The following is a 14,978-nucleotide window of genomic DNA, read 5'->3' on the forward strand; positions in this document are numbered from 1 at the left end:
CTCCCAACCGTCCCGGTCGGTGGGAGGTATGTATCGGTTTCAACTGATCGGCGCCCGGAGGACGCCGATGAGTTGAAAACACAGGCGATTAAAGCAGGAGCTGACACAGCCAGCTTCTGCTTTAACGCTGTGCTGTGGCTTCTGTATGACGTCACATCGCGGCTACAACTATATGAGTGAGCGGGCAGCGGGGGAGCGTTGGAAGGTGAGTATAAGTTTTTTTTTTGTTTGTTTTAAACATTAAGGTGGAACATAATGAAGGGGCAGATGAAGGGGGGATGGCGTGACAATGGGGGCAGAGATGGAGGGACACGAAACTGTGGGCAGATGAAGGGGGGACGGCATGACACTGGGGGCAGAGATGGAGGGACATGAAGCTCTGGGCAGAGATGGGGGAACATGAAACTGGGGAACAGATGGGGACATGAAACTGGGGGAAGAGATGGGGGGACATGAAACTGTGGGCAGATGAAGGGGGGTACGGCTTGACACTGGAGGCAGAGATGGGGGAACATGAAACTGGGGAAGAGATGGGGACATGAAACTGGGGGCAGAGATGGAGGGGAGACATGAAACTGGGGGCAGATGAAGGGGTTATATGAAACTGGGGGAGAGATGGCGGGGGACATATAATGTACGGGTGACTGTAGGAGGATTATACTGTATGGGAGCACATGAAAAATGAATGAGAATGGGCGGAGTCAACATAAAAGTGGGTGCCACATATTTTCTCGCTCTTTCTAATCTTCAAAAGTTGCGAGGTATGCCTAAAGCAATTAGAAAATACATATTTCTGATGGCTTTAGCCACTGAGAAGCCGTGCTACTGTCTGCAGCAGCGCTATTCAGCTGGAACGCACGCCGTCATGGACGCGTGTTCCAAACTGAATGGGGTCACCGCAACATGAGGAACTGTATTGCGGGGTCACGGCATTAGAAAGGTTGAGAACCACTGCCATAGACTATAATGAGGTCTGCCAGGTTTCTGCAAAAAAATTGCAGGGAGAAAAGCCTGGCTTGCAGGACTTTTCCCTCCACATTTTTCAAACGGATTCAAGGACGGAAACCCGAACAGAATCCAGGCGCAGGTGTGAACCTAGCCTTACAAGGAATAGTAGTTTCCGGTTGGTGTGTGAATTGGCGGGGCTTACCATCTAGGGGGACAGATACATGCTCATTAAAGTAATTGAAGCATTGGGTGAGTGCACGATTCACATTAACTCAGTATGCCCTGTATTACCCGGCTAAGGTTTTATGTATTTGTCCAATCTGAGGCTTTACAAATGACAGACATTTGTCCTTTACATGATGGAAATCTAGCACTTGCCAAAGTAAACAAAGCCACAGCTATTCCCATGTGAATAGAGCCTAAATGCAAAAAAATTCTATCATCAATTTTAATCTTCCCATTGGTCTCTAGGGGGGGAAATAAGTTTTTCAACCAAAACATGCCACTGGCTCCATGATGCACGTATTGCAGCGTAAAAGACATCTTGTGGCGTTCTCCAGTGTGGACGAGGCAGGGCGGGAAGGCAGACACAAGGTCTTTGCGTGCCAGAAAAGTTTCTAGAAAGTCACGTGAGTGCTGCAGTTACTATAGAGCTGCCTTCACCCTCCAGTGGATAGCACATGAGTGACTGCGTCCTTGACAAGTGATCCCCCCACCCCCAGCCGTGTCCTGGCAGCCTCTGTGCCTGAGTGGAGAGAGGGCAGGGGGCTGTTCCCACCGCAGCCTCAGTCTCCCTGTGTCCTTCTGCGGAAATGACACACACGGAGTCCCGTCACGTCACGCGAGAGCGCACGGACACGCAGCACACAAAGACACGCCGGGGGAGGCAGTGGGGGAAAGACCCGACAACAATCTGAGGCAACCCCACCTCAGACGGCGCCTGTACAACCGTGTCCACGCTTCCCACACACACGCATACAAGATCCACGGTAACATCTGGTCTCCATGTGAGGTAAGTGGGAGCACGGGGCTGACTCGGCTCTCCGGGCGGCATGGATGTGTACTTTACTGCAGTCATACAGACTGAGGCACAAAGCAATCACAGGACAGCGCCCCCAATTACAGAGCGCGTCCTCTGTTTGGAGCTGACTCTTCCTGTTGTGTGCCTGACGTGTTCACCTCACACATTGCCACAGTGACGTCATAGCCCGCCGCACAGAACACGAGGGTGTGATCAGCTGACTCCGCCACCTCCTCACTTTGTCCAGCTGTTGCCATTGCTCGCTGCTTGGTAACTTTTTATAGTTCTGCCATCAATACAAAGGGGCTTTCCTTTCTCTAATGGTGGCTTTGTGCTGTGTGACAGTAGAAGGCTTTATGTTACAGGGCTTACAGGAGTCTTCAAAGGATTTGCGGCTCTAAATAGAGGCTATATATATATATATATATATATATATACACACATATGTATATACAAATAATAATTTATATTTACTCCCCTCAACCAAGTCTTCAGTTTTCAGCTTCATATAGTGACTTCCCTTTTGAAGGCAGATGTGAGTTGCAGACAGTCACAGACCACAAATGGCAGGCCACTGGTAAGGCTAGTCAGTCATGTGTCTGAGGCCTGTGATTGGTTATGGCCTTTCTTATTGCCACTATTTGTAATACAGGCTAACTGTTTAAAGACTTGTACAATTCCTTTAATTTTTCCCTAATAGAAATTTATACAAGTTTTTAGAGTACTTAACCTCCAAGGGGTTTTCACAGGCTGCTGTACTACTACATCGTGAACATGATGATAATGGAGCAGGTACTATGTAGAGCAGGCTTTAGCCATAATATACTGCTGTAGCAACCTCAGTTGGAAATAACCCTCAGTCGTGGAGGTTAACTCATTATATGCCACAGTTACTATTGAAAGCAACATCTAAGAGGTTGTAGAAACTTGTGCCTCCCAGTCGCCCCCAACCACCTTTACACGGACTCTAAAACGTCAGGTGGATGGATGGTCTGGTGTTTGCAGAGCTCCTAACGTGCCAGTAAAGTGAAGCCCCCTACAAAAAGAGACCCCATTATACTCTTAAGGAATTTATGAATAGTTGCAGTTTCCCATTAGCTCTTATGACTTGGGGGCATTCTATGTGGTTATTTCTGGTGTCTTTTCTTTCAGAAATATAAATATATATATATATATATATATATATATATATATATATATAGGATCTGGGGGTGCTGGGTGGTTGCCACTGACACAGACTCCAAGGTAACAGTCCAAGTCTTGAATTTTATTCACTTCAAACACATTGGTTAATGCAACACAAAAGAAAACATAAAAATAAAAACCTGCCTATCTGGCCTCTAACTAAACAGAAATTGGTTACCTCACGTAAAATAAAAACAAGTTCAGACAGTCAAAACCGTTTTCAGCCAGGCTCTTCCATAGTCTGCTCTCCTAACAGACTTCTTATGCCTCGTTAACGAGGACAACCAGAGACAGCTAGGTTTCTCCAGGAGTGTCCACAAGGTGTGGACTGGAGGAGAAGGGAATGGCAAGTCCCACTACCAACCTACCTGCCATTCTCTAAAAATCTAGCCCAGTGCACAGCACTAAACAAGCTTAGCAAACATAATTGTCTACTGAGGAACAAGCTCTCTGGATTTTTATCATCTCACCCATCTGAGCAATCTGGGTGAGATTTACTACATCTCTTTCAGTATTATACCAGCCATCGGCTTACAAAATATAAAAGTTTGGACACACCTTCTCATTCAAGAGTTTTCTGTATTTTCATGACTATGAAAATTGTAGACTCACACTGAGGGCATCAAAACTATGAATGAACACATGTGGAATTATATATTTAACAAAAAAGTGTGAAACAACTGAAAATATGTCTTATATTCTTGGTTCTTCAAAGTAGCCACCTTTTGCTTTGATTCCTGCTTTGCACACTCTTGGCATTCTCTTGATGAGCTTCAAGAGGTAGTCACCGGAAATGGTTTTCACTTCACAGGTGTGCCCTGTCAGGTTTAATAAGTGGGATTTCTTGCCTTATAAATGGGGTTGGGACCATCACTTGTGTTGTGCAGAAGTCAGGTGGATACACAGCTGATAGTCCTACTGAATAGACTGTTAGAATTTGTAATATAGCAAGAAAAAAGCAGCTAAGTAAAGAAAAAGAAGTGGCCATCAATACTTTAAGAAATGAAGGTCAGTCAGTCTGAAAAATTGGGAAAACTTTGAAAGTGTCCCCAAGTGCAGTTGCAAAAACCATCAAATGCTACCAAGAAACTGGCTCATATGAGGACCGCCCCAGGAAAAGAAGACCAAGAGTCACCTCTGCTGCGGAGGATAAGTTCATCCGAGTCACCAGCCTCAGAAATCACAGGTTAACCGCAGCTCAGATTAGAGACCAGGTCAATGCCACAGAGAGTTCTAGCAGCAGACACATCTCTACAACAACTGTTAAGAGGAGACTTTGTGCAGCAGGCCTTCATGGTAAAATAGCTGCTAGAAAACCACTGCTAAGGACAGACAACAAGCAGAAGAGACTTGTTTGAGCGAAAGAACACAAGGAATGGACATTAGACCAGTGGAAATCTGTGCTTTGGTCTGATGAGTCCAAATTTGAGATCTTTGGTTCCAACCACTGTGTCTTTGTGTGACGCAGAAAAGGTGAACGGATGGACTCTACATGCCTGGTTCCCACCGTGAAGCATGGAGGAGGAGGTGTGATGGTGTGGGGGTGCTTTGCTGGTGACACTGTTGGGGATTTATTCAAAATTGAAGGCATACTGAACCAGAATGGCTATCACAGCATCTTGCAGCGGCATGCTATTCCATCCAGTTTGGGTTTAGTTGGACCATCATTTATTTTTCAACAGGACAATGAACCCAAACACACCTCCAGGCTGTGTAAGGGCTATTTGACCAAGAAGGAGAGTGATGGGGTGCTATGCCAGATGACCTGGCCTCCACAGTCACCAGACCTGAATCCAATCAAGATGGTTTTGGATGAGCTGGACCGCAGAGTGAAGGCAAAAGGGCCAACAAGTGCTAAACATCTCTGGGAACGCCTTCAAGACTGTTGGAAGACCATTTCGGGTGACTATCTCTTGAAGCTCATCAAGAGAATGCCAAGAGTGTGCAAAGCAGGAATCAATGCAAAAGGTGGCTACTTTGAAGAACCGAGATATAAGACATATTTTCAGTTGTTTCACACTTTTTTGTTAAGTATATAATTCCACATGTGTTAATTCATAGATTTGATGCCTTCAGTGTGAATCTACAATTTTCATAGTCATGAAAATACAGAAAACTCTTTGAATGAGAAGGTGTGTCCAAACTTTTGGTTTGTACTGTGTGTATATATATATATATATATATATATATATATATATATAAAGGAAACACTTAAGCAACACAATTTGACTCCGAGCAACACTGATTGACAATCAATTTCACATGCTGTTGTGCAAATGGAATAAACAGATGGAAATTATTGGCAATTATCGAGACACACTCAATAAAGGAGGGGTTCTGCAGGTAGGGACCACAGACCACATCTCCGTACCAATGCTTTCTGGCTGATGTATTGGTCACTTTTGAATGTTGGTTGTGCTTTCACACTCGTGGTAGCATGAGACCAACTCTACAACCCACACAAGTGGCTCAGGTAGTGCAGCTCATCCAGGATGGCACATCAATGCGAGCTGTGGCAAGAAGGTTTGCTGTGTCTGTCGGCGTAGTGTCCAGAGGCTGGAGGCGCTCTCAGGAGACGTGGAGGGGCCGTAGGAGGGCAACAACCCAGCAGCAGGACCGCTACCTCCGCCTTTGTGCAAGGAGGTACAGGAGGAGCCCTGCCAGAGCCCTGCAAAATGACCTCCAGCAGGCCACAAATGTGCATGTGTCTGCACAAACGGTTAGAAACTGACTCAATGAGGATGGTATGAGGGGTCAATGTCCACAGATGGGAGTTGTGCTCACAGTCCAACACCGTGCAGGACGCTTGGCATTTGCCACAGAACACCAGGATTGGCAACTTCGCCACTGGCATCCTGTGCTCTTCACAGATGAAAGCAGGTTCACACTGAGCAAATGTGACAGATGTGATAGAGTCTGGAGACGCTGTGGAGAGCGATCTGCTGCCTGCAACATCCTTCAGCATGACCGGTTTGGCAGTGGGGCAGTAATGGTGTGGGGTGGCATTTCTTTCGAAGGCCGCACAGCCCTCCATTGCTCGCCAGAGGTAGAGCCAGAGGTGCTATTAGGTACCGAGGTGAGATCCTCAGACTCCTTGTGATACCATATGCTGGTGCAGTTGGTCCTGGGTTCCTCCTAATGCAAGACGATGCCAGACCTCATGTGGCTGGAGTGTGTCAGCAGTTCCTGCAAGTTGAAGGCTATGGACTGACCCCCACCCCATTCCCCAGACCTGAATCTGATTGAGCACATCTGGGACATCATGTCTCGCTCCATCCACCAACGTCACGTTGCACCACAGACTGGCCAGGAGTTGACAAATGCTTTAGTCCAGGTCTGGGAGGAGATCCCTCAGGAAACCATCCACAACCTCATCAGGAGCATGCCCAGGCATTGTAGGGAGGTCATACAGGCACGTGGAGGCCACACACACTACTGAGCCTCATTTTGACAAGTTTTAAGGACATTACATCAAAGTTGGATCAGCCTGTAGTGTGAATTTGATTTCCATTGATGATTTTGGTGTGATTTTGATGTCATCACATTCAACTTTGTACAGAACAAAGTATTCAATGAGACTATTTCATTCATTCAGATCTAGGATGTGTTATTTGAGTGTTCCCTTAATTTTTTTTGAGCAGTATAAAATATATATGTGTGTGTGTGTATGTATGTATGTATATATATTTATTTTATGTAGCTATATGAGGGCTTATTTTTTGCAGGATGAGATGTAATTTTTAATGACAACATTGTGGGGTGTAACTTATGGATTCAATTTTATTAACTCTTTATCTTGTAGCGGAAAAAAGAAGCAAGATGACCCTTGTTGCTGCACTTTCCAAAACAGCCGCGGCGTATGCGGTGTGAGGCTCCCTTCTGATTAGGCCCATTCAATTGGGCCTAATCCGGAGCGGAATGCCGCGTGTAATGTTCACTCGCGGAATGCAAATTCCGCTGTGTGAACATACCCTAAGAGTGTCATTGTTGGTCACATAACACAGCTGTGGCCCAGAAAGGAGTAGATAAATCACAACTACAGCCTCTATAAAGAAGCTAACCTGCACTACAGTTTACACCATGCGCATTTCTCATGGACCAGAGAATAAAAACCTTGTGGGAGTTCTACTTTAAAGAAAGAACAAATCTAACATCAACCGTTGGAAATACAAACAAATATGGAATGTTTTATTCTTTGGGAAAAATATTGCCATTTTTCCATTTGGATACAGCTGTTATTTTTTTTGCAAAAGTGATAACTGGAATTTTTTCTGGACACTTTTTAATTAGGTTGATGCACATATTCAGTGTTATTAACAAAGTGGTAGCTGTCCAATTATTTTCAGTTTCAATTAATGTTTCAACTGAATACAAATATTCCTATTTATTTTAAATAATTAAAATCCCTCATTGTAACCAATTTTGTTCAGGGAGGAAATTATATTTAAGGGGTTTTTTTTTTTTTTTTAAAATAAAAATGATAGGTTCAGTTTAAATGTACTCTGATATTAATGGTGTTTTTATTTTTGCGTTTTTATTTATTTTTTACAGGAAAAGTAAAAAGTAAAATGAATTCGGTTGAATTCCGAGACGAAGATGATGATAGTGAAGGTATTTCATTATAATACTTGTTTACTTTTTGCAAGAACAGTACAGAAAATAAAGCTGACCTATGATTGCTTGCTATAGACAACAGACAGTATTTCTTTGAGATGGTTTTTTTATAAATATTCCCCAGGGTGCGTTTACATGCATTACATATGAGAACATTGCTTATCCTTTTTGTGGATATAAAGGGCTCCGCTTTAATGAAAAGTTAATACATCTGAAGGATCTTGCTGGGCAAGCTGTGCTGGCTGTATAAGGGGTGTGTACAATAAAGACCAACCTGTCCCCCTTTATTTCAGTGGGTTCTCAGGATAGTGGGAATCAAGGATTCCATACATCACTAATATAAGTGATTTAATAAAAGGATAGAAAATAGACAAGCAAGTACTATCAAGCAAGTAAAAAATAATAAACGAAATTAAATTCATAAGTTTAGGGTGAACCCAATGTCAGCTAGCTGACACCCCAAGGTATACAAGCAAATCACAAATTAAGCAGATGTCTGGAATGAATGAATTGGCTGGCATAGCATAACCCAATGTTTTCTAGTGTTCCATCCAGACCCCATTTTTAATGTATAGAACTTTCCAGAAGTTTGATGGTCACTGGTTTGGAATTTGACTTGACACCTTTTTGTATCAGATCAGGATTTTAGCAAGCTTATAATTCAACTAAGGGTTGGTTCACATCTGCATATGTATTCCATCCGGTTAGAGTCTGCATGGAGACCCCCCCCCCAAACAGAATACCACCGCAATTGCAAGCGCTGTGCTGTAAAAGCACACGGACTCCATAGACTGTAATGGGGGCCATGTGCTTGCTGAGCACTGCCTGCACAAATTCGTGCGGACTCCCCCGGACGGAATCCAAACGCTAATGTGAACCAGGGATCAGATAGCTAACATAGAGCTAATTGAAGAGAGTTGCATTAAGAAGTTCACCTCCCAATCCATTATTGCTACTAGTGTCAGCCAAGTATGTACTCTGCTACTCCAGTGTCGATGGGTTTGACGAAATAGCTAAGAGGTGTACTCTGCTGTCTCAGACAGTACACTTTGATTGGAATTAGGAGGAATGGGAATAACTTGAGTAAGAGTGTACAGATTTGGGAAAAAATTGTGAAACTTTGGTTACCAAGGAGAAACACCTAAGACTCATGTTCTCTATTGTCCTTATAGTATACTTGCTTCAGAAAGATAATTAAAACATTGTTTTGGGGGCATTTGATAGGGAATATCCAAGGAGATTTACTACTTATCCACAGGTAGGACTCGCAATCATCACATGAGCAGAAGTTCCAGGTCACCCTTGTGAATGGAGTGGCAGTCATGCATGTGTGTTGCTGATCCATTCAAAGTCTGTTGGGGACTGATGTGATGGAATGTACAGTGCCATAGACTTCAAGGGAAGCTGAAATGCTGCTGCACACTTCCCCTGCATTTAAATGGGGTATGTGGGATTTGTGTTCTTATGATCAGTAGGAGTCCCAGTGGTGGAATTAACAGAAATCAAAAGTCTACTTTGAGGATAGGTAATGTGTTGATTTTGGAAAAACTTTAAATACAAAATCCTATCAAATCAGTAATTTGACCTCTTAACAACATGTTAGGAAATAACAATGGTTTAGCACTACAGAAAGATGTTTGGTACTTTCATATATTTTCATCAGTAGACCTCTCCAACACATCAGATTTCGGGAATAAAACCGTACCAAGAAAATGTATCCGTGTTGCTCATAGCAACTAATCTTTCATTTTTAAATTTCTTTTAGAAAATAAAAGCTGTTAACTGGTTGCTAAAGGTCTTAAATTTTCACCAATTGATACAAAGAGGTTGCAACAGATGATTGAAGTGGACGAAGTCCATGATGGAAGAAAAAATATTGATTCACTGTATAATGTGACATTAATATCTTAGGTAGTGTACAGCAACCATCTTATGGGCAGGAATAGCACTGTATAAGGGCTCGTTCACATCAGCGTTGTGAACTCCGTTATGCAGGTTTCCGTTTCCTGCCTAAAACAGAGGCAGGAGACGGAAACCTGCAGGAGTCTCTCTCACCCATTCATTTGAATGGGTGAGAGAGATGTGCGGCGGTGAGCGTTTTGCGCTCTCCGCCGCGAAACCGGGTTTTATAATCCGGACACAGTCGGACATGCAGTACTCTGTGTCCGGATAAAAAAATCCGGTTTCGTGGCGGAGAGCATAAAACGCTCACCGCCGCTCACGGCCGGACCCGGTCTGTGCTTTCCGTCTTCTGGCATGCAGAAGACAGAAAGCACAGAACGGAAAGAAGAACGCAGGTGTGAACCTAGCGTCAGAGGTATTTAATGATTTATGGAGCATGATTTAAAGAGTCCCTTTCATCTCCTCTGACATTGGCGGGATTATATACCACTAGAAAGCTGACAGTGCACTGAATTTGTCTGACTTGCCGGTATGTGCCCAGGTACTGCAGATATTGTATTGTTAGTTTCGTCACCAATCTCCCTCTACTGTCAGAAAGGTGGACCACCCTTCTGACAGTGGAGGGATATACGTGATGAAACTAATGACACCAGTGGAGGAAATTGTGTGCCGAAACCAACGGCATCAATATCTCTGGCACCCAGGCGCATAGCAGCAGCTCTCCAGTAGTATATAATACCAACAGGTCCTCTTTACATACTAGCAAACTGGGTTTGCATTATCATGGTAATTTATTTATCATGCATACTGTCAGTCTGTTTGTTATTGTAATAGTCTGTCCAAGAGAAACAAAAACTGTTAGTGTTTTTTTTTTTTTTTTTTGTTTATCGATATGGGGAAAAAAATTAGCCAGCATCTATTGAATAAACTACTATTACATGCATTGTATACCAAGGTAAACAGTTAGTATTTGATATCTCTCTTAACCTTACAGTCAAGATTGTGAAAGTGGAATCATCAGGTGAAGAGGAGCGACTAATTTGTTCCCGTTCCATTTCTGTACGGAAATTAATTCCAGAACCTTCCCTTAACTGTCAGAGTAGTAAACGGAAACAAGTCCATAACTTATCTGAAACTTCAAGCAACGATGTTGAAATCCTTACAGTTTTGAAGAAAAGGCGATTCGTCCAAGAGGTGATGAAAGCACATTGTTAGTTTTCTAGAGAACATTGTGTTAAGTGTACTGGCGCTGGCATTAGATTTTGAATAGAAGAACATTGTATTGCTGCAAACCTAAGGCTGAATTCACACAGTTTTTTGGACCGGATTTTGATGCGGAATCTGCTTCAGAATCCGGCTCCAAAAAACGCCTCCCATTGACTTCAATGGGAGCCGTTCACCTTTTTTTTTTTTTGCTAGCATTTTTTTCCTGCTCACGGAAAAAAGAAGTGAGCTGCCCTATCTTGACGCAGATTCCACGGCTGAATCCACCATGGCACCAGCGGCGCGAGACTCCCTCCCAACTAGACCCATTTGTTTGGGCCTAATCTGGAGCGGAATGCCATGACTGGATGCCGGTGCACTGCATGGAGCACAATGTGCAGGAGCTCATTATAAATGAGTTACATCCCCTCAGCAGGAAGATCCGCTTCCGGGGACTTCCGGCCGCTGTGTGGAGCGCTGCATGCACTATAAGGAAATGAAAGCGAAACTGCTAGCACACTAGAGGTTAGGGTAATCGTATAAGTGTGCAGATACAATTGTCATATGCCATCAGTAAACAAAGTAGGAAGATAGAATCAGTGGCTGAAAGGGCATTAAAAATGACATAATACAACATAATCCTTATAGGATTTCTATATGTGCACTGTTAAAATGAAACCCATTGTGTAAAAATAATTAACATGAGCAGCAACCACAAAAAAAATCTCAAGGGAACTATGTTCTCCTCAAGGAACCATACCCATAAATATAATAAGATATTAAAACTATAGTTGGGAATCAATAAATAAAATAACCACATTTTTGCAAGGTAATAACTAGAATTTAAAAAAAAAAAAAAAAAAGTACATATCAGATCATCTGTTCACATCCTCTGACACAATATTGAGACCAGCAAGATGTAGGGTATTTAATTTAAATAAAATATTTCTCGTTTATTTAATGTCCCTGTTCAGATATACCAGGAGGTACCCAATCGATTTTATTTATAGTAAAATAAAACATATTAAGTGTTAGCATTCGTATTTTTACCTTCAAACTTGAGTGCTTGTATTGCTTTCTTGAGTGTGGTATTTACACATCTTTTGCATTTTAGGGTCTGCTTTCATGCATGAGAAACAGGGAGTCTGAGCCTTCAAACCTGGAATTACGAAATAATTCTGAGAGCAATAATGTTTCTCCAGATGAAGGAGATGAAATATTTAATGAATTAGCCTCATCCCATAAGAAACCTTTATATGGAATTTCCCATAAAATCACAGAAAAAAGAAATCCTATTGCCTTGGACCTCATGTCATCGAATGACCTTTATGAAAGAGGAAATCAGCTGAACACTTCAAATATTCGCATATTTACTGACTTGCGTAAACGGGATTCCAGCAGTAATGGTATGAGTTCTCAAATGAGTGAGGACTCAAATATATACTCTTTAATACAAAAAATGTTTTTCACGCTCAACACTCTTAATTCCAATATGACGCAGCTCCACAGTAAAGTTGACCTTCTATCTCTTGAGGTAAATAGAATAAAGAAAAAAGTTAGCCCCCATGAAATGGTGGCAGAATTTCATCCACCGCCTGAGTATCAGCTAACTAGCACTGAGTTGAAGCAGGTAATGGACCAAAGTTCTTCAGCAGGTGATCTAGCATGTCGGTTATTGGTTCAACTGTTCCCAGAGCTTTTTGGAAGTAATGCATTACCAAGAAATTGTAGCGCTTGTGGATTCTTTATTAAGAATAAACTCGAGTCCCTTCATCTCCAGCTTATAAGAAACTATGTGGAAGCATGCTATCCATCTGTCAAGAACAATACTGTATGGCAGGTTGATGTCTTGCCTCAGATAAATGACTTCTTTAATCGTTTTTGGGCTGAAAGAGAAATGGAGAACACCCACCATGGCATGCAAACCACCAGTTTTTTTGAAAGTTCACCAAGTCAAAATGTTCACTTTCTTGAAACTAAGGAGCAGGAGGAAAATGAGAATTTGGAGAGGGTCAATCCTCTTGTCTCTGAGTATGCCCTTAATTCACAAGACCTAAATGAATATTTAGAGGAGGCCTCTTCTCCAGGTGAATTCGCTGTGTTTTTGTTTCATCGATTATTTCCTGAAATTTTTAACCAAAGAAAATTTGGAGACAGGTATTTTGGAGATTCTGAAGGTTTTACTCTAGAACCACAACGGTTGCAACTGATTCGTCAGTATACAGAGATCTATTTTCCTGAAGTACAAGAAGAAGATGTTTGGTTGCAGCAGTGTATACATAGAATACATGATGAACTGGAGGGCATGTTTATGGATGGTAGTGAATGTGATGACTCTAGGGATGACTGTTTTGAGTCAAATTTGCCTGATGATTTATCTATTGTAAAGATAGAAGATGGTGCCGATACAGAAAAGCCAGGAAGGAGATCTAAAAAAATTTGGCTTGTCCCATTTGACTTTGATAAAGTTGACATTCCCCCACCTGACTTTGATGTTCCTTTCCCACAATTCCTGCTTAGCAAAGAACAGATTAAAAATATATATGAGACTAGCTTGTCAATTGGTAATTTTGCTTCACGGCTCCTGGTTCATTTGTTTCCTGAGCTTTTTACCCACGAAAACTTGAGAAAACAATATAATTGCAGTGGATCACTAGGAAAGAAACAACTTGATCCTGTTCGTATAAAACTTATCCGGCATTACGTTCAAATCCTTTATCCCAGGGCAAGGAATGACAGAGTTTGGACCCTGGAATTTGTAGGAAAGCTAGATGAGAGGTGTCGCCGAAGGGATACTGAACAAAGGAGATCTTACCAGCAGCAGAGGAAGGTCTACATTCCAGTGCCTGAGCGGCAAGATTTTGGGTCTTTCGAATTGAGCACCGAAAGATACAGAGATCTAAATGAAGGACCACCTCTTCCTCCCGAACGCAGCACAAAGGACTTCTGCAAAATACCATTAGATAAGATTGTAGTTCCGCCACCAGACTTTCCAGTGCCTTCAGCGTATCTTTTAAGTGATAAAGAAATTAGGGACATTGTTCAGCAGAGTCTTTCTGTTGGTAATTTTGCTGCCAGACTATTAGTAAGACTTTTTCCAGAGTTATTCACTTCAGAAAACTTAAGACTTCAGTACAACCACTCAGGTGCATGCAATAAAAAGCAGCTCGATCCTGTAAGATTGAGGCTAATTCGACATTATGTGGAGGCAGTGTACCCCGTGGATAAAATGGAGGAAGTATGGCATTACGAATGTATTCCTAGTATTGATGAAAGATGCAGACGTCCAAACAGAAAAAAATGTGATATACTTAAAAAAGCGACAAAAAATCAAATCAACACCTGCTGAAGAAAACCGTTAGTAAAATATTATAATTGTTTTTGTAGATTTTTTTTTTTTGTTAGTGCTGCTTTAAAATGTTTGTCTTCTTATGAATATTACAGGTGTAGGACAGTGTTTTTAGTACCTTTCCAGAATGTGAGACTGACTGCATATTTGCACTCCATTTTAGATTTTTTTTTTTTTTTTAACTTCTATGTTTTTGTATTGTTACCCTATTAAGTTCATGGGATTTGTTTTTGTAATGTTTTATTTTCGAAGGTGTAATATTTCTGTAGAGAGGTTATGTAAGCTTTTAGGGTATTTGATTGGCTGACTAGTATTTCATTGATGAGCTAAGATTTATTACACACATGAAAACATTTGATCTTTGTTTATGGTCTTCTATTGCATAAGTTCCTTTGAGAATTGGTTTTATAGAGAACAGTGTTCAACCCCACATTCACTATTTTTCAGACCAATTCTACTACAAATACTATATTTTTTATTTAAAAAATAAACATATGGTTAAGCTTAAAAAGTGAACTGAGGAAAAGAAAGATATATTTTACTACGTAACAAAATGAAACGTCTTCTCAGAGCCTTACAGTTAAGGGAGCGTTCACACTACCGTCGGTGTCCGACATGTAGTGTCCGCTCCTAGTGTCCGCTCAAAATCTGTCACGGACACTAGGAGTGGACACTAGATGTGTCCGTGACACCTGTCATTCACTTGAATGGGCATCGGGTGCGTTCTTTTGCACTCCGTGCCCATCCTTTCCTGTC

At 42.0% G+C, this 14,978-nt stretch overlaps 1 protein-coding gene across 1 annotated transcript; it reads left to right on the plus strand.

The window, feature by feature from the left end:
• Positions 1-1,684: 1,684 nt before the first annotated feature.
• BEND3 (BEN domain containing 3) lies at positions 1,685-14,718 on the plus strand. Its single transcript, XM_075268136.1, has 4 exons — positions 1,685-1,960; positions 7,706-7,765; positions 10,665-10,864; positions 11,988-14,718. Exons 2-4 carry the CDS (start codon positions 7,723-7,725, stop codon positions 14,220-14,222), a joined length of 2,478 nt encoding a protein of 825 aa, XP_075124237.1. The 5' UTR covers positions 1,685-1,960; positions 7,706-7,722; the 3' UTR covers positions 14,223-14,718.
• Positions 14,719-14,978: the final 260 nt, after the last annotated feature.

Source organism: Leptodactylus fuscus, chromosome 3 (genome assembly GCF_031893055.1).
Source record: "Leptodactylus fuscus isolate aLepFus1 chromosome 3, aLepFus1.hap2, whole genome shotgun sequence".
NCBI classification, from domain to species: domain Eukaryota; kingdom Metazoa; phylum Chordata; class Amphibia; order Anura; family Leptodactylidae; genus Leptodactylus; species Leptodactylus fuscus.